This window comes from Camponotus floridanus, unplaced genomic scaffold (genome assembly GCF_003227725.1).
Source record: "Camponotus floridanus strain SB8 unplaced genomic scaffold, Cflo_v7.5 scaffold1, whole genome shotgun sequence".
Taxonomy (NCBI): Eukaryota; Metazoa; Arthropoda; class Insecta; order Hymenoptera; family Formicidae; genus Camponotus; species Camponotus floridanus.
Genome location: NW_020229214.1, coordinates 8,782,219 through 8,808,445, shown reverse-complemented (window position 1 = coordinate 8,808,445; position 26,227 = coordinate 8,782,219). Strand labels below are relative to the sequence as shown.

General features: G+C 32.0%; 3 protein-coding genes across 3 annotated transcripts; 1 reads left to right on the top strand and 2 right to left on the bottom strand.

The window, feature by feature from the left end:
* Window positions 1–6,471: 6,471 nt before the first annotated feature.
* Window positions 6,472–8,693, bottom strand: LOC105251386 (FGFR1 oncogene partner 2 homolog). Its single transcript, XM_011258177.3, has 5 exons — window positions 8,505–8,693; window positions 7,911–8,108; window positions 7,258–7,392; window positions 6,879–7,130; window positions 6,472–6,790 (listed from the first exon to the last, which is right to left on the bottom strand). Exons 3-5 carry the CDS (start codon window positions 7,390–7,392, stop codon window positions 6,563–6,565), a joined length of 615 nt encoding a protein of 204 aa, XP_011256479.1. The 5' UTR covers window positions 7,911–8,108; window positions 8,505–8,693; the 3' UTR covers window positions 6,472–6,562.
* Window positions 8,694–9,340: 647 nt separating this feature from the next.
* On the top strand, window positions 9,341–17,056 carry LOC105251387 (B-box type zinc finger protein ncl-1). Its single transcript, XM_011258180.3, has 9 exons — window positions 9,341–11,004; window positions 11,583–11,914; window positions 12,002–12,206; window positions 12,291–12,798; window positions 13,155–13,325; window positions 13,676–13,929; window positions 14,038–14,395; window positions 14,626–14,858; window positions 15,192–17,056. Exons 1-9 carry the CDS (start codon window positions 10,312–10,314, stop codon window positions 15,294–15,296), a joined length of 2,859 nt encoding a protein of 952 aa, XP_011256482.1. The 5' UTR covers window positions 9,341–10,311; the 3' UTR covers window positions 15,297–17,056.
* Window positions 17,057–21,759: 4,703 nt separating this feature from the next.
* LOC105251388 (synembryn) lies at window positions 21,760–26,137 on the bottom strand. The gene is made up of 10 exons (XM_011258181.3): window positions 25,888–26,137; window positions 25,445–25,584; window positions 24,920–25,032; window positions 24,441–24,736; window positions 24,177–24,343; window positions 23,838–24,087; window positions 23,278–23,422; window positions 23,005–23,155; window positions 22,813–22,932; window positions 21,760–22,580 (listed from the first exon to the last, which is right to left on the bottom strand). The coding sequence occupies exons 1-10, from the start codon at window positions 25,978–25,980 to the stop codon at window positions 22,454–22,456; spliced, it is 1,602 nt and encodes a 533-aa protein (XP_011256483.1). The 5' UTR covers window positions 25,981–26,137; the 3' UTR covers window positions 21,760–22,453.
* Between the last annotated feature and the right edge of the window lie 90 nt (window positions 26,138–26,227).

The window sequence follows — 26,227 nt, the reverse complement described above, 5'->3', positions numbered from 1 at the left end:
CTCTTACACGAGCCGCATATAATTTTAGGCCAGCGAGTTATTTTTTTTTTTGACTTTGAAAATCGGTGAAGCGCTCACTCGCGGCAACGCAGCTCGGGCTCGGGTCGCAATAAAAAATAAGCGACGTGTGTACCCCACATATAGGGCGTGGGTTTATCTGCATTAGACGACTGTTAGTGGGTCGGCAACCCGCAAACCGGTCCTGGATCACGTGGAATGTTAGCGGCGATGTTGCCACGTGTATATGCGCGTGATTTCCTAAAACTGCATCTACGCCAGCGTGGCTCGTTTGCGCGCACGCACGCACGCACGCACACGCACATATGCCTTACATACTCGTACGTACACGCCCGTGTGATTTTTCCCGACCTATTCGCTCGCGACCGGCTGCCGCTCCTTCTCCTTCTTCCTCTACTTCTTCGCCAACGCGAGTTTAGGCACCGAAAAAAAATACAAACTAAATGCGTACACACACACATGCGTTCGCGATGAATATTTTAGAACCGCGTCATGAAAAACGAAACACCATGTGCAATATCTTTTTGAATAAATAATTAATATTTTACATGTAAATATAATATTAAGATAAGATAATATGAAGATAATATTAAGACAAGAATATGAAACATGAATTTTTTTTTTTTCCGCAGGAGATACGTATTATTTAAAAGACGCGTACACGCATCTAAGATATTTGAACGTACCCGCATCTAAGATTCGATATCTAAGTATGTCGCATATTCTCGCACAACGTCGATGCTGTCGGGATTATACAACGTAAATACATACATATATATGTTTGCTGCAACTGCGTGAATTAGTTGGACAAAAGCTGTTCCCTTCAGCCTTTGATCTGACCTTTTCTTTTATATATCAATAAAGGAAGTTGTTATCGTATTGAACACGAAGCAGTAGCAAATCAAGATAAACCTTGTGTACATTTTTCCAAACCTATCACAAACTAGTTCTTTCATCACTTTTCTCCGCCGAAAATTCTTACTGCATTGACATTAACATCTAGATAAATTACTCGATAAACACCAATATCTTGTTTCTTATAGTAATTTGTACAAATACGTCGATTTTACAAAAGACCATGTAACCTTTGGACCGATGTACATTTATACATTTGAAGCATCAAAAATTCTCTTGTCAAATTCGATTATCGCATCCAATCATAAATTACCTTCTCTTTAATATCAATAATTATATCTTGAATCAATAAAATTAAAAATTTTTTTCCATTTCTAATACAAAAATTTCTTGATATCGAGTTGATATACTCCTTAACTTTTCTGTTTTTTGTCGCATTACGAGTTAGACCAATGGTTAATAACACTAAATTAATAAAAATAATATGAAATAAATTTTTCCCTTATATAAAGAATTAAGAATTAAATTAAACACAAATGCTTCTCGATTAGCATAAAAATCGAAAGAAAAATATCATCATTAAAGAAAAAAGATTACTGTACATTAGTTAAAGAATTCTGCAACTTTGAAATATAATTTCACGAGATTAATATGTACAATTATATAAAAATAAGATTGAACGCAAGGCAAAATTTGTATTCGATATATCGCGCAATCATCGGAAAAGTCGTCGAAAAAAGTCTTTTTACGCGTTCGCGAAATATTCTGCAAAGAAAAAAAAGGACAAGGTTTTCTCGTTTTGAAAATATATTTAGTTTTAACGTGGAAATCTTGAAATGAGATTATATTGCGATAATTAAAGAAAAATATAATTGCTTGAATAATTGCTTACTTGAATGAAGCCATTATTATTTTATACAGTTCAATCGAGGAAAATATTTTCTTATGATTTAAGATTTAATTTTCTTGAATGAAAGAGAAACAATGTTGGATAGAAAATAACATTTTTAAATCAAAGATTATAACTTTCTTAAAGTAGAATTAAATAATTATATATTCTTGAGGTGACAATTACAATATTAAAATAAAATTATAATATTGTTGAAATTATTAAAAAATTATTAAATTCTTCTAAGAAGATTATAAATTGTCACGTATATATACGTAACATTAAACACGTTAGTTTAAGTATACAAGTTTTGATTTGACACTTATTTTTACTCTGCATAAAAAAAAGGACTTTCTTGTTTTGAAAATATATTTAATTTTAACATGGAAATCTTGAAATAAGATTATATTGCGTTAATTAAAGAAATATATAATTGCTTAGTTGAATGAAGTCATTTTATATAATTCAATCAGGAAAAATATATTCTTATGATTTAAAATTTAATTTTCTTGAATGGAAAAGAAACAATGTTGGATAGAAAATAACATTTTGAAATCAAAGATTATAACTTTTTTAAAGTAGAATTAAATAATTATATATTCTTGAGGTGACAATTACAATGTTAAAATAAGACTATAATATTGTTAAAATTTAAAATTATTAAATTCTTCCGAGATTATAAATTGTTGCGTATATACGAAACAATGAACGCGTTAGTTTAAGTATACAAGTTTTGATTCGACACTTTTTTTTCTGTGCAGTTTTCGCGTCGATTCTCTCCTTGACAGAAATGCAAATTCGCGGAAGGAAGATCCCGATTACGTGTGCAATTTCAGCATACGACCTTGTAACACTTTCGCGCTGAAGGAATCTAATAAAAAAAGGAGGAGAGCTCGCAGTGAACTCGCAATCAAGGAGAAACTGGTTTCTATTTGCGGGCTTCCGCCCGTTCGACAACCCCGTGGTCGATGCACCGGGCGCTCTCGTTCAACGACTTTTTCGGTCGAGCGACGCCGGAGCAACGACTCCGACAGGATTCTTCTGGAGGGAATTGTCTTAAGAGGCGTTGCCACGGTCGGCTCAAAAAGGTCGGTTGAAAAACTCTCTGGCAAAATTTAACCTTTCGAAAGCTTTCTACTTACGTTTCATCTTTTCTTTTTTTTTTTAATTAATCCTTAAAAACGCGTCTGCGACGTTAGTGTTCAAAATGAAGACGAGACGCTTGCTTCCTTTAATTTTAAAATAAAAAGCTTAGAATTAATTTAATTTGTTTGCACGATTTTTACGTATCATATTTCTCGTTTTATAAGTCTGTATCGCAAAAACAAGAACGATTTCGTAAGCAAGCACGTATCTGAAATACATGTTGGGCAATTTGATACATTAGTATAAAATAATTATCAATAATGAATCTTTTCATTTATGTACAATTTTCAAATAAATCTTGAGCCATTAATTTTCTTTCATAATAAAAGTCAAAATCTTGTTAAGATGTAAAGTTCCAGCACTGGTAAAAAGAAGATTATAAATTAATGTAGGAAAGAGAAAGAGAGAAACGAGGGGGAAGGGGAGGGGCCTGAGTATAATGTTGTCTGAGTAGGGACACAAATCCGTGAAGGAAAAAAAGCAGAAGCAGAAAATCGATAATCGTCAATCGGATCGAAAAGGAGCAGCGGCCGTAACAGGTGCCGCTTACTTAGATAGCGCAGGAAATGTTAGCCGGTCATTGTCAGAATTCCAAGGACACATCGCTATAAAAACCCTTCTATCGCATCCGAGGAGTATAAAAAAAGCCGAGGGGGAATAGAGAGTGAGAGAGAGAGAAGAAGAGAAAAGATAAGAGAGGGGGAGTGGGAGGTTGACCTTGGTGGATAGGGTTGTCCAATGAGGGCTCGAAGGAAAAAGGCATAGATGCGTGGTGAATTGTGCGTGAACCGCTCACTGGCCCCGTACACGCGTGTGAGTCACTTTTCCCGTATACGTGTACACGTAAGCGAATGTGCATGTCCGTTATACAGGGTGTCCCACTGTGACAGAAAGAAAAGACGCGTAAGCGAGAACTGCGTTTTATTCGGTCGTTTTATTTTCTCGATTTAATTCTCGCAAAATATTTGTCACTATTGATTGTCGATACAGGAATCCTTGGCCTTTCCGATTATTCTGTATAACATAAAAATTTCAAATATATTTTCTTCCGGACATGTTTTTACTGTTTTACTGCAATTTTTTTCTAAGCATCACCTCGGGGAGTCTACGATTGCGAGTAGTCGGCGAAAAAAAGGAAATGAACCTTGAAAAAAAGAAAATCTCTTGTAAGCTCTTGTCTTGAAGAATTATTTCAAAATCTAATATATACTTCGAAAGTATATATTTTATCTTAACTGATCCTTGCTAAGCAAATACAAGATTAGAGTAAAACCAAAATTATTTTTGACTAATTTCAGAATCGGTGATGAATGTTATCAACATACCATATCGAAGTTGTGATCTATGTGATTTTCATCATAGCTATCGTACAAAAAAAGATAAAATTTCGAAATTATTTGATTTATTATTCATAATTTATCTATTTCTAAACATGTCAGTTTGAAAGAAATAAAAATTCACACTAGAATAACGATAAAAATTTCCATTAGAAAGATGATTCTCGATCGTTTGTATTGACTGCCGAATTCGACGCATAGTTCTGCTGGACATTTTTTCATGAATATTAATATGTGATTAATAGAGTAGAAGTGGAACACCCTGTAGCTATCCGAATGGAGCCGCGGACTGCAATTCGGGGCCGGTTTAAAGTTACTCCCGCTCCCTAAATCGACATCAGGGCCCCCAACGCTACATGCGTCCTAGAAAAGTGTACAGTCGGATAGATTAATATATAATATACATGTATATACATCCAATTCAAAAATTATATCAAACTCAAATTTCAAATTTATTTATAATATGTGCAAAAGCATGTCTTGCGTAATTAATGGTATGATTAAATAATTTCATGTTTGAATGAAAAAATGAAAAAAATCGAGCTTTGTAAATGCGAATGCATCGAGTACGATTAATATATCCGATTGTATCCAATTTCTTCACAATTGCACGATGTAATAATAAATTAAAAACGAACTATGTCTCCCAAATATTCATTAAATGCATTTTTCGAAAGTATGCATCTATGAAATGTGTCTATCGTAATTATTCATCGCAAAAAATAAAATTAAATAAGCATTTTCAATATATTATATATATAAACAATCGAAAATAGTAACACATATGCGATAATACGATAAATAAATTATATAAGATAAAAAATGAAATAATATTACTTAGTTTTCTCTTCATATTATTAAATTGTATTATTATTATATTATTGATGCAAATATATAACTGCAAAGCGCAGGTTTAGTTTTAATCGATCTTTATATTCTTTTATATATAAATCGATGTAGTTTCTTATGAGAAAATCTTAAATCTTTGTTTTTTTCATATCAGAAAATTATTCTCTTTTCATAAATAATCTTCGCGAATTTAAAAAATTACTGAGTTTTGCATACGAAATTACATTTCTAGCAACATGTAATCTTTCGATTTCCAAAGGTATTAACTATTCGTACGGAATATAAAGAGGTTCAGAATTTCGATGTCCTAAAAAAAAGCAAAACTTTTATTGAACCCGTATCATAAAAAGTTTTCTGTGTCACTGGGAAACCATAGTGCAACAATGCGAACAAAATTGCCTTTGTAGCCTCGATGGTGACTTCATGGTCAATTGTCACCCTCAAGTGTGGACATAAAAATAATTTACAGCCGTTTACTATTACGTATTGTTTGAGAAAAGATTAAAGAAATAATATAAACGTCGAAAAAAATGCATATATAAAGATAAAAATTTGAGAACAAATATAAATAAAGAACGAGAAAAGTGTGGCTTAGAACATTCGAAGGGGGGAAGAACTCATAAAATTCATCAAGAAACAAAAATTTCGCAATAACATATAATCATAAGATATCGCTATGAAATTATTTTTTTATCTGTACCATAGATAAGAGTTATCAAAATAGGAACATAAATAAATAGATTTTATATCTATGTAAACATTTTATGCATTTCATGAAATCTATTTTTTATCTATTGAACATGAATAGTAGATAGACATCGATCAATATTGATTGAAACATTTTCCTTAAAAGCGGTCAATATCGCTTGTTGCACTGTAACATTTTGCAGGTAATGATATAAATTTAAAAAAGTATTCCGGAGCTATGTACATTTCTCTCTAACGGTAAAATCGTAATAAATTTAATTCAGTCTTTCTTCTCAAACATTTTTTTCACATTTTTGTCAATACCTTGTAATTTACGAGTCTTTTTCTTTTGAAAAAAAAAGGACAGTTATTCGGAGAAATTTGCGGTATATTGTCGCAATAAAAAATTTGCCGCGTTAAATTCATACCAAACACATGCCAAACTTTCTCTTCAATAAAAGGTGAAAAGGTGAAAAAGGAAGAGATTCTAATATTTTTTCTTTTCGGGAAAATAAAGCATTTTGTGAAGGACATGTACAAAAAAAATTGCACAAACAATCTCAATTTTAAATTAATTGTAAGATAAATATGATTGCAAATGGCTTATACAATTTATTACAAATATTTAATAGATATATATATACATACTACAACTTGCACACATACACTTCTTATTTATAATAGATTTTATTTAATAATAATATATACGTCATGAAATTTTGTGAAATAAATATTGCCAACTTCTTATAAAAAGGCTCAAAGAATCTAAGACCGAATTTTTTTAATCTATTGGCAATTCCGTTTGAACAATTTTGTTTTCTACAGAACACTGTTTGTTTAGGGAATCATATTTATTTGCAATATTTACTATTTCTCGAAGCGTGGCATTTTCCTCTTTTAAAGAATGGAATGCTTCCTTTTCTTTTAATTCATTTTCCTCGTCTAAGGCAGCAGCTGTTTTCATTACAGCTGCCATTTCATTAATTTTTTCTGCTTGACTGGTTATTATCTGTATAAAAAGTATATAAAGGAAACATTATATTTTGCACTCTAATTTATTTTCAATTAATTAATAACATATTTATCCATAAACTTACATTGGCATATTTTGAATTGTACAATGATGAAAAATCAGTTTTATTAAGACGTAATAAAGAGGCCATTTGTTGTCGATATTTGGACATTATCAACTCGAGTGCATGTTGATTATCTTCTAATGCACTTCTCAATTCTTTATTTTCTGCCTGTATTTCTCGCAAATGTTTGTTTTCTCTTTGGATTCCAGCAATTAATTGCAAATGTGGTCTTTGCTTAGCTTCTGTATTTAAAATTTCTACTTCCTCTTGATACTGCAAACATAAAAAGCCATATTATAAATATCATATAACATAGAAAAGATGTATATAATATGCTATTGGTTATTCATTCTCTCTCTCTCTCTCTCTCTCTCTCTCTCTAATATGTAACAATATTTACCTGCTTCATGTTATCTATTTGTCCACATACAGCCTCTACTTCACTTATCAGAGTATCTGCTGTATTTTCATGGTCCGAGATTCGAATGACTAATTTTTTGGCATCTAATATAATTTGTTGAAATGTCAAAGACATCTGTAAATGTATTTAGATAGGTTCTCTACTTACCAAGGATTAGCTTTAATAATTATTTTTTCAGTCTTTAAACATTCATCACTTTATTAGATAATAAAATTATACAAATAAGCCGTTAATTTTTAAACAATTAAAAGCAAAATAATAGAGTCAAGTAATAGAGTGTAATTGCAAATTGCTAATTACTCGCGATACATTCTACACGAAAACACGGGCGCATTGACCTTTTAATGCAAAAGTTTTAAATTTAACCCGAGAATGCACGGAATGCAAATGTCAAGAAAAAGAGACAAAAGTCATCCATTAAAATGACTGCACTGGGAATGATTTCCATCTTGCCTTTCACGGGCTCTCTTTATTTCTAACTTTTTGCTATTTTTTTGATGCTCGAATCTTTTATTTACTCGGAGGACGATATCGCGAGGAAGGCACCCGTTGAAGCGTCTCGTGTTGTGCCTTTATTATCGTTCGCTCTCACTTAATCGCGCACGTTAGGACGACCTAAAGCTACATCATACCTTTTACAAGAGGCGATGGCCCAGGCTCAGCGACGCGCGACTTCGTAGTTCATCCGGCGATGAATTAATCGTCTCCGATGAGGTCGAGGTTATGCGGAAGATCCTACAGTTTCAATTCCCCTCGCGTATCGTCGTGCTATGGTCCCGTTTTGCGTGTATGCGATGCGTGTGTTATTCCTCGGCGTCGTATTGGTACACCTGTGCCCAACATATGTATAAATCAGCAACGTCAGCTGGTAGATCGCGCGAAAATAAGAATATATCTGTCAACGAATAAGACTGTGTATGTGTGTGTTTATATATGTATACATACACTCACCCTATATCATACATTACACGCAATGTATGTATATATACATTACACACACATATACACATATTACGCAAAATCATGATACAATGAAAAAGAAAATGGCCGTCTCGCGATTTGACATTTGCCCGCGAGAAAAATTTGCCTGGACATGCCTGATCAATCTTTTTATAGGACTCGACATTGATCTCTGAATTCGAAATATGTCCGGGAAATATTTTTAATGATATATGTAATGTGTATTAAAAGAGTTCTTCGTTAAAAATCAAATTTATTATATATACCTTTTCCTCCAAAGATCAAACCCTTTGTAATGTTTTGGCAGACTTTATTCGAAGAAAAGTGAAAAAATAAAAAAATAAAAGAGAAACATGTTTTAACATATTTATCATTTTTTTGTTTATAAATTTTACGCTTAAATGATGCTTGAATAGCTTGTGGTTATGAAGATATCAATTTGGGCGAGTTTACCGGTTACGTCAATTGACCATAAACTATATATTTACACTAGACGTCGTGATAAAACGAAACACGACTCGAACGCTCCCCATTGGACGCTGCAAAAGTTCGTTTAATCAACCAATCAAGAAAGAATTTGATCTGTCAAAACGCATATAAGAAACTAATCAAATGTCTAATATATAGAATGCCAAGAATAATTTAAGCAAATTTAAAGAACATTTTTTTTATATTAAAATAATAAAAATAATAATAACTCCTTCTTTATATATATATATATATATATATATATATATATATATATATATAAAAGGAAATAAATACTGAAAATTATATTATAAAAAAATTAATAGCGCGCAATATTTTAGTAAAAATTTAAATTTGATTAGCCACAAAAAACAACATCAAAAGGAGCTTAAATTTCCCTCCCGAATGATTAAATTTTAATCTTTAATGTCCAATCGAAGCGCACCCCTTGATGCGGGAAATCTTTGGTAATCGTTACCGAGATGGGAAACTCGAATGATTGCTCGCGCACGCATGCGCGGTAGGAAGCTATGCGACAGCCAATCAACGTCGCGCTCATCGAGATTACTCGATGTTGATTGGCTGTCGCGTGGTTTTCTATCGCGCATGCGTGCGCGAGCAATCTTACCCGCGTTTCCCATCTCGGTATCGATCATCAAAGGTTCCCGCATCGAGGGGTGAGAGAGATAAGCTCTTCTCGGTTCGAATGATTTATTCGTTTGTTCCACGTATAGAGGACTGCGAAGTACTCGCGGACGAGGCGCGTCGATAGCAAGAGAGAACTTGTAATCACATCGCCGTCGAGGATCGTGAAAGAAAGGGATCCCGCGCGCGCACGTCGAGGCTAATAATGTTTAAGAGTGGTCCCGATACGCAGCGTTGAATCGACGATCGGGAAGTTTTAGTGCAACCACGGTACACGACGACGACGACGACGGCGACATAGCGTGCGACTAGGTACCGTGATGTAAATAAACGTACGCGCGATACGATCAGCTGCTGTTCCGATTCCGCGACTCTCGTGGCCCCCGCTGAGGAAGAACGCAATCTCCAAGTAAGAAACTGCGCGATATATACGAACAACCGTTAGTCGCGCACACGTACACACAGATACATATATATTTATATATATATATGCATATACCCACATACACATACACACACGTACGCGCACTTATCCGCCAGGCTCGCGCGAGATAGACAGAGAGAGAGAGAGAGAGAGAGAGAGATAGATTTTTCCCCGAGTACGTACGCTCTTGGCGCGGCTCCCGCGACTTCCTGCCTTCCTCGCGCGCCAGCCGATCGTCCCGTGTTTTTGTTTCTCGCGCGTGGCGAGCGAGCACGACAGTAGGATGTTTCGAGCGTCGCGCGCGTCGTGAGGAAAAATCCAAGAGAGAGAATCTTGGCCGTCCCTCTCGTTGGACGAGGAGGCGAGAAAAAAAGGGGAAGAAGGAAACGAGTGGAGCGGGAGACGAGGAGAAGGAGGAATCGACGTCGAGTCGACGACGATCTGAATCCGCGGGCGCCCGAGATAAGCACGGTCGGAGGACGTCGGGACATCGCTCCCCCCCTCCCTCTCGATCGCCCCGTCGACGGGATCGCAGGATGGCATCGTCCACGGTGGCCGTTCCGTCCGGGGCCGCCGCGGTGCCGCCAACGAGCAACGGCGGCATCGCCACCGCGACTGGCACCGAGGAGCTCGACGGCGACATGTTCGGCGAGCGCAGCTCCGTCAACTCCGTCGGCGGCTACAACAGCGGCAACCCCGGCGATGCCCTGGAGGAGATAACGTGCGGCAACGGCGAGGCCAACGATCAGGGCTGCGCCTTGTGCATGAGCAAGCTGTGCTCGCCCAGGGTGCTCTCCTGCCTCCACGTGTTCTGCGAGACTTGTCTGGACAAGCTTCTCATGGACGAGGCCGGGGACTCGAAGGTGGGCTCGATCATAAGCTGTCCCGTTTGCCATCAAGAGACTTCCGTTAGTTCTAAGGGCGCCGCGTCGCTCACGTGCGACTACGTTCTCACCAATATATTGGACATGTCCGCTATCGAGAACATGGCAGTACTGTGTACCTCCTGCAAGGCCAAAGAGAGCGCCGTGGCGCGTTGTTCGGATTGCGCCAATTTCCTGTGTCCAAATTGCAACACGGCGCATCAGTTTATGCGTTGCTTCGAGCACCATAAAGTAGTTGCCTTTGAAGATTTGAAGCAATCCAACGAAGCTATTCCGATACACAAACCAATATTTTGCGAATGTCATCCTGCTGAAAATATGAAGTTTTACTGTCATACGTGCCAGGTATGTCTATGGGAAATAAATCATCATTTCCGATAAAGATTGCATAAATATTTCTCCACTAATACTGAGCTTTATAAAATTGATCAGAACACTTAAGCATCTAGGACAATTATAGTAATTGTATACCTATAATTTCAGCTACAAATTCTGCACATTGTTAGTTTTTTCAAATTAAATTTTTATAAATATAAATATAATTTTTAAATGTATAGAATATATTCATATGGAGATTGCACATTATAATTTATATAATTATATATTGCTTGAAAATTATACTTTATTCTGTACACATATGAAAAAAGAATTGAAACATTGATTGTATTTTTAAATAATTTGTAAATATAATTACTAATTGCGGAAAAAACAATAAATATCTTATAGAAATGAAAATTTATTTCGAAACAAGAAAAATTAATAAATAATATAAATACTTTCATATATTTTTATCTTTATCTTTATATATTTTATATATTTTACGTATTATTTTATATATCCTTGAATTCTATAAATTATCTCAGTTTAATTTTGATATTTAATAAAATCTCAAGTATATATATAAAGTTAAATTGTATGATTAGGAACCTATTTGCAATGAGTGTCTGCTTGTGGAGCACAAAGCACCAGAGCATCAATATGAACGACTGACAGATGCAGAACCACGACAAAAGGAAGAATTAGTCAATTTGATGGCTGATAGTAAAGCGAAAATTGTTGAATGCGATCAAGTTTCGGCACAATTGGAGAATGCACTCAGCGAACTGCAAGTACAACATGACCAAGCAAAAGATTTAATTACAGAGACTTTTCAAAGTTACAAGGCCATATTGGAGAACTGTAGAGATAATGCATTAACTGAGCTCGAAAAATTGCATTCTGACAGAGAGCTTGAAATCATGGACACTTTTCACAGGTATGTGCATGTTCCATAGGTATCTATATTTTATAAAATAAAATAATTATATGTAATACGTTTCAATACATTTAAATTTTGTTATAGCGTCGAAAAAACTGTAGAAAAAATAGAGGATGCTTGTCGTTTTACTTCAAGGCTCCTAGAACACGGCGATGCGGTAGAAATTTTGGCCCTTCGTCGTATTGTAAGAGCTCAGTTGATGAATTTAGTTAAAAATACACCAAAACACAATGTAACATTCTCTATTGAATTTCAAACGGATTATAATCAATTTGAGAATACTGTAAAGGTAAATATGCGTAATTAATTATACTTTGGATCAAATTAAATTATATCAATATATCCCACAAATGTATCATGTATGATATTATAGGAAGTATTTGGAAAATTTCATACTGAAAGTACACCGGAAGTGAAACCTATTCCTGAACCAATTTCAACGGTATCAGGAGTATCTACAAATCAGCCAATGGTTCATACTACTTCAATGGGTTGTCCAAGTTCCATCAGCACAAGCTCTCCCATTTCACTTCCCACGTCAATGCAATCCTCTTTTGAAGGTGAACCCTCATTTGTTATACCACCGACTTCGAGTCCTCAAAATATTCCGCCACCTCCACCACCCGTACCTCTTCCACCAGGTACAGTTCCTATCCATGGGCTGACTAGTATCCAAGAATATAATTTACAACAACTGGCCAGTTTAGCGGAGAAGGTAGAGATGGTGGGTGACACTGGTGTAGTTGGACCTAGCTCAAATCCTAGTCCAACTCCGTCCTTTACTTTGGCAGACTTATTTGCTGGGGATCTAAGTTCAACAAGCCATGCCATCAATAATTTACAAGCTCTTGCAAAATTAGGAAATACTCTTGGTAATCAAGGTAAGGAATACAATTAAAAAATGAACAATTAATTTTTGAATTGCTGCAGTTCATTTTTGTACTATCCTCTCTTCCGCAAATGCTTAAATAATTTTTTATGAAACAGATATTCTAGAATTACTACAATCTATATTTTTCAGTTTTTCAGTACACATTTTGTATACAATGTATTTAATTATTATTAATCATGTGTTTTATCTACGTATACTTCTGTTCTCTTTATATAATTAAAAACCTTTTTTTTTTATAATTTACATATAAAAATTAAAAAATTTTCAAAATTACACGAGTTATATTACCATTATCATATGGTCATAATGTACCTAATTTTATCTAAATTTATTTCAAATATGTAGATCTGGGAAATGCTACTATTAATGGTGGTAGTGGATTAGTATTGGGACGTGGACCTTCACCAGCCATTGTAGATACCCCAAGTCTGGGTCCTTTGGCTGCCAATAGTCTATTAAATGGAGGATTTCAACCATTGTCCTCTTCTACTTCACCGATACTTTCACAGGGTGCTGGTAAGATTACTCTAATATCTGTATAATTGATATTAATTAAAAAAAAAATTAATTAAAAGAAATCAATTTTATTCATTAAATAACATAGTAAAAATTATAAAAAATAAAAATAAAATGATCTTGGTTAAATGCACCAAGTAAAATAGATGCATATGCCGTGTTTTTCGTTTAAAATTTCGCGTACAATTAAAAAGAATTTTTCAGGCATTTACCATCCTCTGTGGCTCGTAGACGCTAGTTTTCTTATCATGTTATTGAATATATAACGAGCCTAATTCCTTTCGATTTAAAAATAAAATGGTTTTAAATTATTGCATTTGCTTTTATTAATATTGATATTTTATTTTTAGATGACTTAATAGGCGATTCTATGCATAACATGCCTGTAGTAGTAGGAAATACCGTTGCCAATGTAACTGGATCAGGGACTGGGAATTATCCTGCCCATCCTAGGTCTCAGAATACGAAATTGACGCCTATGCATATCCGGAGCAAGTTTGGACAATTAGGACCCAGTAAAGGACAGTTTAATTCGCCTCACGGATTTTGTCTGGGAACTGATGAAGATATTATTGTTGCAGATACGAATAATCATAGGATTCAGGTAATTATCTTGTATAATGTATAAAGACAACTACATTTCTTTATAGGGAAAAAATAGATTAATAAGTCTTATAATAAATTATATACATTTTATGCATATTAATTTCAGATTTTTGATAAGACTGGTACTTTCAAATTTCAATTTGGTGTTCCTGGTAAAGAAGAGGGACAATTGTGGTATCCTAGAAAAGTGGCTGTTATGAGAAATAATGGCAAATTTGTTGTATGTGATCGTGGAAATGAACGATCTCGAATGCAGATATTTACAAAGAACGGTCACTTTATCAAGAAGATCGCTATTCGTTACATCGATATCGTAGCTGGCCTAGCTGTTACCAGCCAAGGACATATTGTGGCTGTTGACAGTGTGTCGCCAACTGTGTTCGTAATCAGTGATACAGGAGATCTTTTGAGGTGGTTTGACTGCAGTGACTATATGAGAGAACCAAGTGATATTGCAATCAGTGGTAGGCATCATCTTTGTCCTTTTGCCTTAATATATAATTTTTACAATACATGTAACAAAATTACTATTAATAATTGACAATTTATCCTTAATAATTTTTTTTTATTCACATATTGCAAAAATTTAATAAATTTATAAATAACGCACAGTTTACAAAAGTTTAATATAATTGATGCACGCGTATAAAGGCGTGATATAATAATTTATAATTCTACACGACTAAATTTTTAGGCAAAGAATATTTTGTTTGCGACTTCAAAGGACATTGTGTCGTTGTATTTAATGAAGAGGGTAAATTTCTGCGTCGCATTGGCTGTGAGAATGTAACAAACTTCCCAAACGGGATCGATATTAGCGACGCAGGAGATGTATTAATTGGAGATTCACATGGTAATCGTTTTCATGTAGCTGTCTTCTCCAGAGCTGGTTCTTTAATCTCAGAATTTGAATGTCCATATGTAAAGGTAAGAGAGAGCATACATTGTTGTAGAATTTTAATAATTTAAAATATGTTATATAGGCATATTTTTTTTAAATATATTATTTGGGTGTGCCAGTAATAATGTAATAACTTTTGTACTGGTTAGTTACATACATAAATTAATATATAAAGGTTAATACATAAAGAAATGCTTGATAAATAATTTAAAGTTAATATTTTTACAATTTACATTGCATTTCACATTTTATATTTTACTCATCATTTTACACACTAATATGTTTAAAGATGTAGTAATTTTAAAAACTTTTTATAACAATATCTGCATGTTTTGATAATACAATGTTGTATCTTATAGGTGTCTCGATGTTGCGGTCTGAAAATAACTTCGGAAGGATATATTGTAACACTGGCCAAAAATAACCACCATGTCCTTGTATTAAACACTCTTTATATATTGTGAAGTGGCATCAGACGAGTAAGTATGTTGTAACTTTCTTCTGCAAGTGAAAACTTCTTTGGAAACTGCTCTCAACGAAAGATGGGAAGGGCATGCCCAAGGCATTACGTTCCAATTTTGGGCCTATTGAAGCAATAGAAACAAGTGCAGCATGCAGCTTTAATAGTTATAAAAATATAATGCGTCCCCGTTTTATGAAAGTAACAATATTGAAAACAAAAAAAAGCAGAAAGATAATGTACGTCTCCGACCAAACAGTATAATAGTAACTTAGCAATTTGCATTTTGGTAAACTGCCAAAGTAAATTAAATTAACTAAGTGGAACCAGTTTATTGAGAAAAAGAAAGAAAAGAAGGAGCAGTAAGCTATAATCGACCAACCGGTCAGTTGGGTCGCTTGTAGTAGCGAAAGCAATTTACAATGGCCTTCCGTCAAAATTGGTTGTTGTACATCATTTTTGACACACGTCAGTATTTTAAGTATGTTTATAAATCAAATTATTCTAGTCTCCGACGAGCACTTTTTGCGCGCTGGTTTCGATTCGTGCTCGAAACAAGACGTTCTCTCGTCTTGATTTTTTATTAATCAAGAATGTTTGTCTTCTTAGTCCTAACTGATGCTTCAAGATGCATATATAAGTACAGAGATTATGTTTAAAAGGTTTTCCTTTAAGAGCTTCTATAAGTAACTAATAAGCTCACAGCAGGATAAAAATTTCATGATAAAAGGATCAAAATTTTTCGCTTAAAAGAAAAATAAAAAATGAAAAAAAGAATGTTGCATGCTGCGAGGTAGTTGATAGTACTTCCTGCTCTTATCATATCGTATTTCTAAAGAAGAGAGAATGAAACGATACTCCTCATTGCAGCAGGCACAAAGCTTAATAAGAGCCATGTTCCTGATTTCTTTCTGCGCGTTTGAAAATGATAGTTGAGAACATAATATAAAAACAACGTTAATGTGCAAGGAATAGATTATGGTATGTTGAAAATCAAACATTTAATATCTTATATAAGAAGTGTCATACAGAGAGGATACACTTTGAACATAAAAAAAAAAGGAAATAATTATAATATTTACATTTACGAAAAAAAGAAAAAAACGAGTAGATCCCATTTGTGCATTGTTAAAATTAGACGAGACACATAATGGTTACAATATTTACTCAGGATGCTTTATTATGTGTGGTCCATCATATGAATATGAACATATATGCGTGTGTGAATTATATTGGTTTGTGGTGCTAGTGAATAATGTATCCATACCGTGTAAATGTATTTGTTATAAAATTACAGAAATCGTTCCCGCGCATTTTTTTTACAAAATGAAAGGCAACGATTTCGCGTAATATATTATATAAGATTCGTAAGAGTACCATATACCACCGGTATCATAGGGACGATACTTTATCTATGTAAAGAAAAAGAACGTACAGTTTGCTAAACAACCTCTATTTATGTATATAATTAACATGAGATCCATTGAAAAAAAAAAGGGAAAAGTAAAATCACATAAAACACATACATATATAGAAATACACATATTTTTTAGGGTTGTTTACATGATCAGCCTTAAGATTTGATTGAACTAAAATGCAATGTGTATACAACATATGTAAATCGGATATTTGGCAGATTGCTACATACTGTGTTACCTTACATTATCTCTACAATAATGTTTAATTACAAATACTATCTTGCCATACCAAATGCTAGGTAGCACACACATTCATATATACATATATAAATATATATATATATATACACATAAATATATTATATATATGTATATATATACTATATATTTAATATATATACATATAAAATATATATATGTTTATATTTATACTTGACTAGCTTTATCAGATTCGTTTGCATACACGGGAAATTTTCGATATAATATCTGATTTCATTATTCATACGAGACAAAAGTAAAGAGGAAAAAAAATCAGACGAATGAGAAACACACAAAAAGAGCAGTACTAGGAGGCTATTTTAAAGCTCGCGCATATAACATCGGCATTTGTAGTAAATTGCACGAAGCCTACGTATACATACACCTAAGCTAATCAGTCGTACTCATCTTTCGTGTAACATTAGAAGTTTTAATTTTATATGTAAAAAGGAAAAAAAGAAAAGAAAAACTAATTCTGAAATATTTAATAGTCATGATTAGCAGAGTTATATAAATAATGCCTGTGATAATAGTATCGTCAGGATAAGTTGTGTCCTTAAAGAGTCTCTGATGTTGTTGCTAGGTAAATATATTGATTAGAAGTGTATCAATGTGAGATTACCATTGTGGTGCCGTCTGGAAGGTGTGTCTCACAAGCACAATAACACCTAAATGCAGAGAGCCATCAATCGTCTCTCCGATGATACACATTAAATATAAAAAGGAAAAAAAAGATATTCAAAATAAAAGAGAGAACACATGTTGCAAAAATTTTTGCCAGTCATATTAAAAACTCATAGCGTGTAACGAATGGATGACCATTAACGAGAGGGTCTTTTACCTCACAAAATTATTATATTACGCTCACACCTTATATATACTTGAATATTTTAGTATAGATTTACTCTATTTACATATTTTTATCTGTGGAAGACTACTTGGCTAATTTAGGCCACTGTTGAAATTCACCCCTTATTTGCCTTGATGTTTAAATTACAACAATAATATAAAGAAAAAAGAATAATAAAGAACGAGAATTACTTGTTACGTAAATGGTAATTGTGATAGATTTTTTGATGATTTTTACAATCTCAAAAGTCTTATTATATCCTAATATGTATAGAATTATATAGTCACTCTGTACGTAATAGATAAACTTTGCTTACATTGTTAAACTAATATTTAAAAAAAAGAAGCTCTCATATAACTATATCCACACTAAACAGTTTTACAACTGACGGTGTAATCGAAGAGAAGATCGTATTTTGGATATATGCAATAGGTTTCCGTGTATTACTTTAGCAGTACTATTTTTATTGCTATACAAAACTTCCAAGGCCTTTTAGGTGCCACAGAGTTTCTCTCCGATTTAATTTCAAGCAGAATTATTTAATTTTACGTATGACCGGATTTTTTTCTTTTTTTTTTTTTTTTCTTTTTTTTTATGCGCTGTGCAATTTTATTTTCGGTATCATTTACTTTCGTAACTGTAGTAATTGTCATTTGTTTTATTTATAAATCAAAATTGGCACAAATAATATGTTATTTATTCTTAATTCAAAATTTACTTTTAACATGCCGTTTTACAAACACTAACTATTTTACGATACAACACACGAGGAAGACAATTACGAGCATTCAAAAAGCTGCTCTACTCTAATCTAAAAATAAAATTTAAAATTGCGCAAGACAAAATATTTGTCAATCATAAAATATGTCGTGTATTCGGAGAAGAAAGGAAAATTGTTGCTATATATCATACACGTACACACACACACACACACACACACAGACACGAATATGTTCCTGATTTTGAAAAGAAAGAAAATCGCATATATTATACAATAAGAATTACTGCTGTGCGAGGTTCATAATGACATCTACAATTATATAAATGATAGGATTAACATGACACGACATAAACTGAATTCTAGCCTACGGTTAATCATAGTCTTCCTAGAATCCTAAAAAAAAAAAGAGTTATGACTTTGCTATATTGATTAGGGCATGGCCAATTAACATTATATAGCTGGTTATAAATGAAGAGAAAGCGTAACAAAAAAAAGGATTATCTTACATTAAATTAACAGCAAATCACTACATTTTATTACACATGGCTTATACATTAAAGATCCGTGATCATTTTTTTTTCTTTTTTTTCATATCTTTCAGCATAATTTAAGTTATACATATTTATACATATTTGTAAGTTATTATATATTGACAGAAAAAGAAAGAGGGAAGAAAAGTCTATGATCAAAAAGAAAAAAAGACAAAAAAAAACGAAAAAAGAAAAAGTTATAGTTATTGTATTATGTGGTAAGCGTTCTGCATTATTTTTGTAACAATATTTTTATTCCTTACTCGCGCGCTCATATACATCGTCTTATATATCACTAATTTTATCTTTATGCAAGCATTATGTGTTCGATTGGCTGTTTCCGACGCTATTATAGCGTACTCTTATCCGGATACATTAGAAATAATTCCTTCGGCAAATATATATTGCCAGAGGTTTATATATATACGGTTGAGCTTTGCTCCATTTTGATCTATCACATTTTTATTTATGGTATATTTAACTAAAAAAACACGGAACTGCTTCCATATAAATGTGTATTTATATTATTTATATATTGTTTTGTTTAATTGGTTTTATAAAAATTTCTCGATGTATCTCTCTTATTTGAGATAAATAATAAAGAAAAAGAACGTTATCGCGGTTTCTATTGCACAACAATTTATTTGCATTTTAGTTGTGTTCTTTTTCACGTTTATTCGTTTTTGCTTTAATTTTTTAATTGTTGTCATATTTTCACTTTTTTGTTTCTTTTTTTCTTTGTTTCAAATACTCAATCTGAGGTGGGATGACAACGAATTGTATTACAGCTTGTCGTACTACTTCATTGAAAGAAGCAGAAGAGAGAGCGATTATATAGTTCGTATAAATGTAACGAGTATTCATATTAATTGTAACTTTACGATTTAACTGCATTCCAAAAATCAATCATTTTATCCTTCACATACACATTTTATGAGATAGATAAATTAAATTCTTTAGTGCCAAAACAGACTAATCAGAGTATTTATATAACATGTATATTGCTTATGAATTGTTTTTATTCCTTATAAGTTTATTTTATTCGTCTCTTTTGAGTTTTTTTTTTCGCGTCGTGTCAGGATATCGAAGTTTTTAGAATAAGAAGACAAAAATTATAAGATTAAATCCTTGCTTAGTCAGTTAAAGTACAAATATTTAATATATTCTATCTTTAGACGATAAGTGTAACGCGAAAGGCGTGTTAAAAGGCGTATATACTGTTACTTGGTTTCATTCCTCAAACAGCACTAGCTTTATTTATTTGCATTAGTTTACACAATGTAATACTTAACAGGCTGAGAAATGAGGGTAAAAGAGAAATGCTTTCGCCATTGCCCTGTATATACATACACAGACACACATACGCGTGTAATATTTATTTTAAATATTACAACACACGTTCCTTTTGGAGGTACTTTGTTTACATATCAAATTGACCACTGAACACGCGTTACATACAGTTGCATTCCAACTTGGTATGCTAAAAGGTGTCGACGTTTCAAGTAGCATACCCACGAATATACCCCTGATCTCTCCCGCGTTTCCACTTTAATTTTAAGTAGCGATTGCGAGGTTGAACGAGAACAACTTTCTGCGGTAAAGCGATTGCATTTATTTGCCGGCATTACATCGATTTCGTTCGTAGAAGGCTTTTCTTGTTAGCAACGGATTGACTTGTCATAAACGCGGAGAATAAGCATCTGTTGTAACGTCAAGAGCGATCGCTTTACCGAAAGTTTAGCCTGGTACATTTCTCTACGCAAAATTAGTTTAGCATTAGTTTTTCTCGGATTTATATCTAACACACATGAATAACATGTATTCGGAATGAACATTTTTTTTTCCAATTATTTTTAACTTGTATTATACACAACATTATATCTGTAATAGAGCTGTCTTGTGTGCGAAAACTGATTATGGATTACGCTGTGTAAACCATGTTTTCCTGAAACCTCCATTGGTATTTTGCATAAGAAACGAACTATATCTCCGGAAAAGGAAAAGATTTTAAATGTTCCGACATCACACTTCTACTTCAAAATGTAAACTGTATGAGAATAGTACAACTGATGAGAAAAGATAAATTGTAATGCAATATGGAAAGCGTGAAATATATACCGATATATTTTTTATATGCTAATGGGATGCCAAGGAGCATGGTCACCTTGTAATGTATTATTTAGAGCTATACACGTCCAGGTCGCGCGACTGTGTACACACAAATCAGTTTCCTCGAAAACTATTACTCAGCCTTTGTATTAAGCACCTTCTCTATCCCCTGTCGTCGGACTTGAATTTCAAAGTATTTCAATATGTATCTATCTCTTAGTTTACGAGTTTTACGAATTTTTAATCTTCCAAAGTTTATCAAGGCTAGTCCCCGAGATATCTGTAACACAGATCTACAACTCTCTCTTTTTTTTCCTGTTTTTATTTTTCTTTTTATTTACGGCATATCAGCTTTTTTTCTATATATATCTTGTATCTATCTACAAAATTTTAAGTTTCATTTTTATATAAAATATATTCAAATTTAATGGTATTATACGTATACACATCTATATACACTTTTACAAAAAAAAAAGGAAAAAAAATATTTTAATCTACATACCGTATTACATAATTAAAGATATGGGACATTTGCTACTTATATATATATTTGTCAAATGTATTATATTGAAAATATTTTATTATAGGATGGACACAGAATTTAGCCTTAAAAAAAAAAAAAATAAATGCTCTCCGTTGATCGTACATTGCTTCATCATATCAACTCAATTTGCCATTGCCTGTCAATTCATATGTACTATCCTATACTAAGATATTCTCAAATGATATATCACTATATGCAGTTACTTGAAACGTGTAGAGATATACATTCTTGTCTGCGCATAGGCTGCAATGCAATAATAATATATTGTGATGCTCACAAAGCACATAACACATTTTACCAAAATTGTAATGTTTAAATATTTCATGTGATTTTGGAGAAACTGTTATATATTTTTTATTTCCTGCCAATTGTTTAATTTGTAATGTTGTTCTTTGTTCTTTTTCAATAAAGTAATCAACTAAATATCAAATTCTTTTTATTCACAGCAATCTCCTGGGACGCGATTTAATTTATGCGAAACGACTTGTGAATTTTCTCAACTCGATGTTTTTTTTCACACGATATTTTTATCACCGCATTTTTATGTTTACAGATATATTTTACGTAATTCTTCATAATTTCGACAATCGTTAGTGATATTTGTCTAACAAACAGTAACGACTTGGTACAGGCCTACACATATATAACAGAGATAAATTATTACACTTTAGATGTCTTTATTCGAAATCGATATATCTATACATACAGATCACTGTATTTTGGAAATATATTTATTCAGAGCCGGAGTCCTTTCTGCCGTATTGCTGTTTTGGTAATTCGTCCTGTAATTCGAGAACGTGTTCTATGGGTTTCGGTTTTCCATCGTCGCCGATGCGGCAAGGACGCACGACTCCCTCCCTAAACAACATTATTTCGATATATTTTTTTATATATAAAAAATTACGACCACACATTGTAGCGTTTACAGATGATATTACAGATTTACATATATATACATATTTAAAAAAATAGTAATATTATAAATGCGTAAAAATAATGGCTTTAGGATTAGACAACTGATATGATTGTATATCTCACGCATATCTTTTTAATCTGTGACAAATAAATAAAGTCTCAATGCACAGCTCACCTCGTTAACTTGTCAACAAGATTTACTAGTTGTAAGGCTTCGTATTCCTTTTGCACATCTGTCATACCTTCAAGCGGATTTGATTTGGGACTCTCGAAACATCCGGTTACTGGGTTTATTCTTGATATGAAGAACATTATTTGTAAAATATCCGAGACAAAATTTCACCTTTGAAATAAATCTTGTACTTACTGCTCTTTAACCTTTAGATATTCTTCCGTTTCACTGTCTTCCGATTCCGAAGAATAATTCGTCTCCGTCTGGCTAGACTTTGCTAATAGTCCTTTCTTAGCGAACATACCTGCCGCATTTCCATATCCTGTATATTTCACCATGCGACTAACTGTAGAAAAAATATTTATTATATTATAACTGCGATATTCTGGATATTCTGGCAATTCTGGTAATTGTGGATGAAATCATCCTGTAAGAATTATATAATATTTTAATAAAACAGATAAATACCATTCTCTTTACAAAGAATAAATAAAAGTTCTGCGACTAGGTCACGTAATTCTGTGAGAGGTGAAGTTAATAATTTACATAATTTGGCTCTCAATGTCGTTCCTTCTTCAGGGCGATTCATCACATCTTTTAATGGAGGTAAAATCTGAAATTAAAAAATTTATATTTTGTATTTGTAAATTATATATATATATATATATATATATATATATATATATATATATATTATATAATTGCATTATATTAATTTGTACTATATTTGTAAATTTGAAAAATTTTAAATTTATATTCTATGCTACAATTCTCTCTCTCTCTCTCTCTCTCTCTCTCTCTATATATATATATATATATATATATATATATATATATATATATATATATTATATATGAAAAATGTGATCAAGATTTTTTTAAAAAATTTATTATTTCTGATAATTTTTTTCTGAGGACAAGAATTTTTTTCCAAATTTTTCTTTTTTATGATTTTAATACATTACTCTCATGAAAAAAATTTAATTACTCGAAAAATAATATCTCAATTTGAGATTGTGAAATTTTACCTGCAGTCTTACATATTTGCGAATAATCCTCTTTGATTTGACGAGTCTAATTAACGCAGTAACTATTGGAGAGATATTTTCTATCAAATTCTTCGTATAGTCTAATCTTTGATCTAAAAATCTAAGCAAAACGCATATAGCGCTCATATCCATATTTTGATATACATTTTTGCAATCGTCGCTCTCAACAGATTGTATAATTGGTGTGTAACAACTAGATGGTATTACAGTTAATAAGTTGACGACATTGCTATAAAATAAGATAATACATACATCAGAATAGGTGTAGTTTTTCTCGCAACACACAATAGCTATTATTATCACCAAAATATATTGTACCTTTCCAAATCATCTTGTTGTATCGGATATTTAAATATTAATAATTTATATAAAATTAATACTAAATTTTTATATTTCTCTTGATCTTCAACTCCAGTATCATCAGAATGTATATACAAATTAAATAGAACTTTTAAAACTTCACAAATTATCATTATTTCTTCATTCTGAAAATAATATTTAAGGTCATTTTTAGATATAAATATGTATATATAAATATATATCCGCGTATATAAACTTACAATATGTAATAAATTTCTTTACCTTAATTACAGTTGTCTTATTATCACAATTTTGTGTCACAAATTCCTCTATTATTTTAATAAGACATATATCACCACATAAGTCAGTTTTGACTATATCCCTTGTAGATATATTTAATGCAGTAAGAAGAAATAGTATTCTCATGTCAAATAATTTGACATTGTAGGGAACATTAGTTGTATAGTTTTTAACACGATCAATAAGATAAGGCAAGGAAGATATTAATACTTTCGATTGTTGCACTTTTAGACTATTAAATAATAAATTGCACAATAATTTTAGTGATTCTATTGTAACTGCAATTAAAAATATTTATGTATAAAAATACATATATCATTTAATAAACGTAAACGGCATAAATACATGTAGAAATTATTCTAGAATATTTATACATAGTTTTAAGATTAAATTATTAATCCAAAAATATATATTGCATTTATCTGCCTAATCCATAGAAAAAATTTTCCAGTTATTGTTACCAATTGTATATGAGATTTGGTCTTCTTCGCATATTTTTGTCAAGACTGCATTTTGCAATATAATTTTTATTGCTTCGTCAGTAATTAAATCATTCAAATTGGTTTTATCTCGACTAAAACAAAAATGTGTAAAAATTAGATCAAATGTACAAAAATATAGCTTATGTATATAGATTAAAAAAATATATATTTTAATAACAAATTAAATAAATGATCTGTTTCTATATGACATATTCATATTTTTCTCAAATCAATCTTTAAATATAAGGACAATTAGAAAAAAATGATTGTAACATTAGGCTAAATATAATACTGTAATTAACTGCTACATAATATTCAATGATAGAATAAATTATAATCTATTTCTTATTCCAATATTATATTGCAATATGATAATTATTTCTTAAAGAGATTTTAATAATTATTAAATATTTTTGTAAATTGTCAATTTAGTGATATATTATAGATATTTTGCATTGCTGTAATTATTCCATGAGATATATATCTGTAATATAGTCAAATTACCTAAGTATTCTCAAAGCAGCTAAGCAATGATGATGATGATTTAAATGAGTGTAATCTGTTAAATAATAAAACAATCTCTTCCATAGCTTCTCTCGTAAACAGTTATTATTCAACTCTTCAAAATTAGTCTTCTTATCATACTAAAACATAAGTTGCAAAACATGAATAATTCGTTTACATTATTTTTAAAAGAATAAAAAATTGAGAATATCTTTCTAAATAAATATTAATTCATAGAATAAAATAAGTAAAATAAAGAAAATTAATTTTTGAATGATTATGACATAGAATGTTTAAATTTTATCACACAAAATTGCTGCTAAAGTCAATGAATTAAAATGAAATAAAATTGCTGTAAAGTTTTCAATATAAATTTATAAGAAATATATATTTTACATTTCGCAATCACATGTATACTCATATATATCACATGATATACTCACAATTTCTAAAAACACAACAATACTGTCACAAAATTCCTCATATGTGCCGGAAATTAATTTCGAAATCAACTCGTCCGTGTTAACCTTTTCCATATCCGTTTTCTTTTAATAATAAGCACTTTCGGATAGCATTATATATTTCATTTCATAATAAATCCAAATGGGATTAAAGTTTGACAGGTGAAATCTCGCGAAGAGAAAACGCATTTAACAAGAAATGTTTCCATCAGGCAGGTCACAATTGTATCCGCCATCTGTCAACTTTATAACATATATACTTCAGTATCGACTGATAGTACATACGTCTATATATTTGACTTTCTACATTATCTTCTGCAGG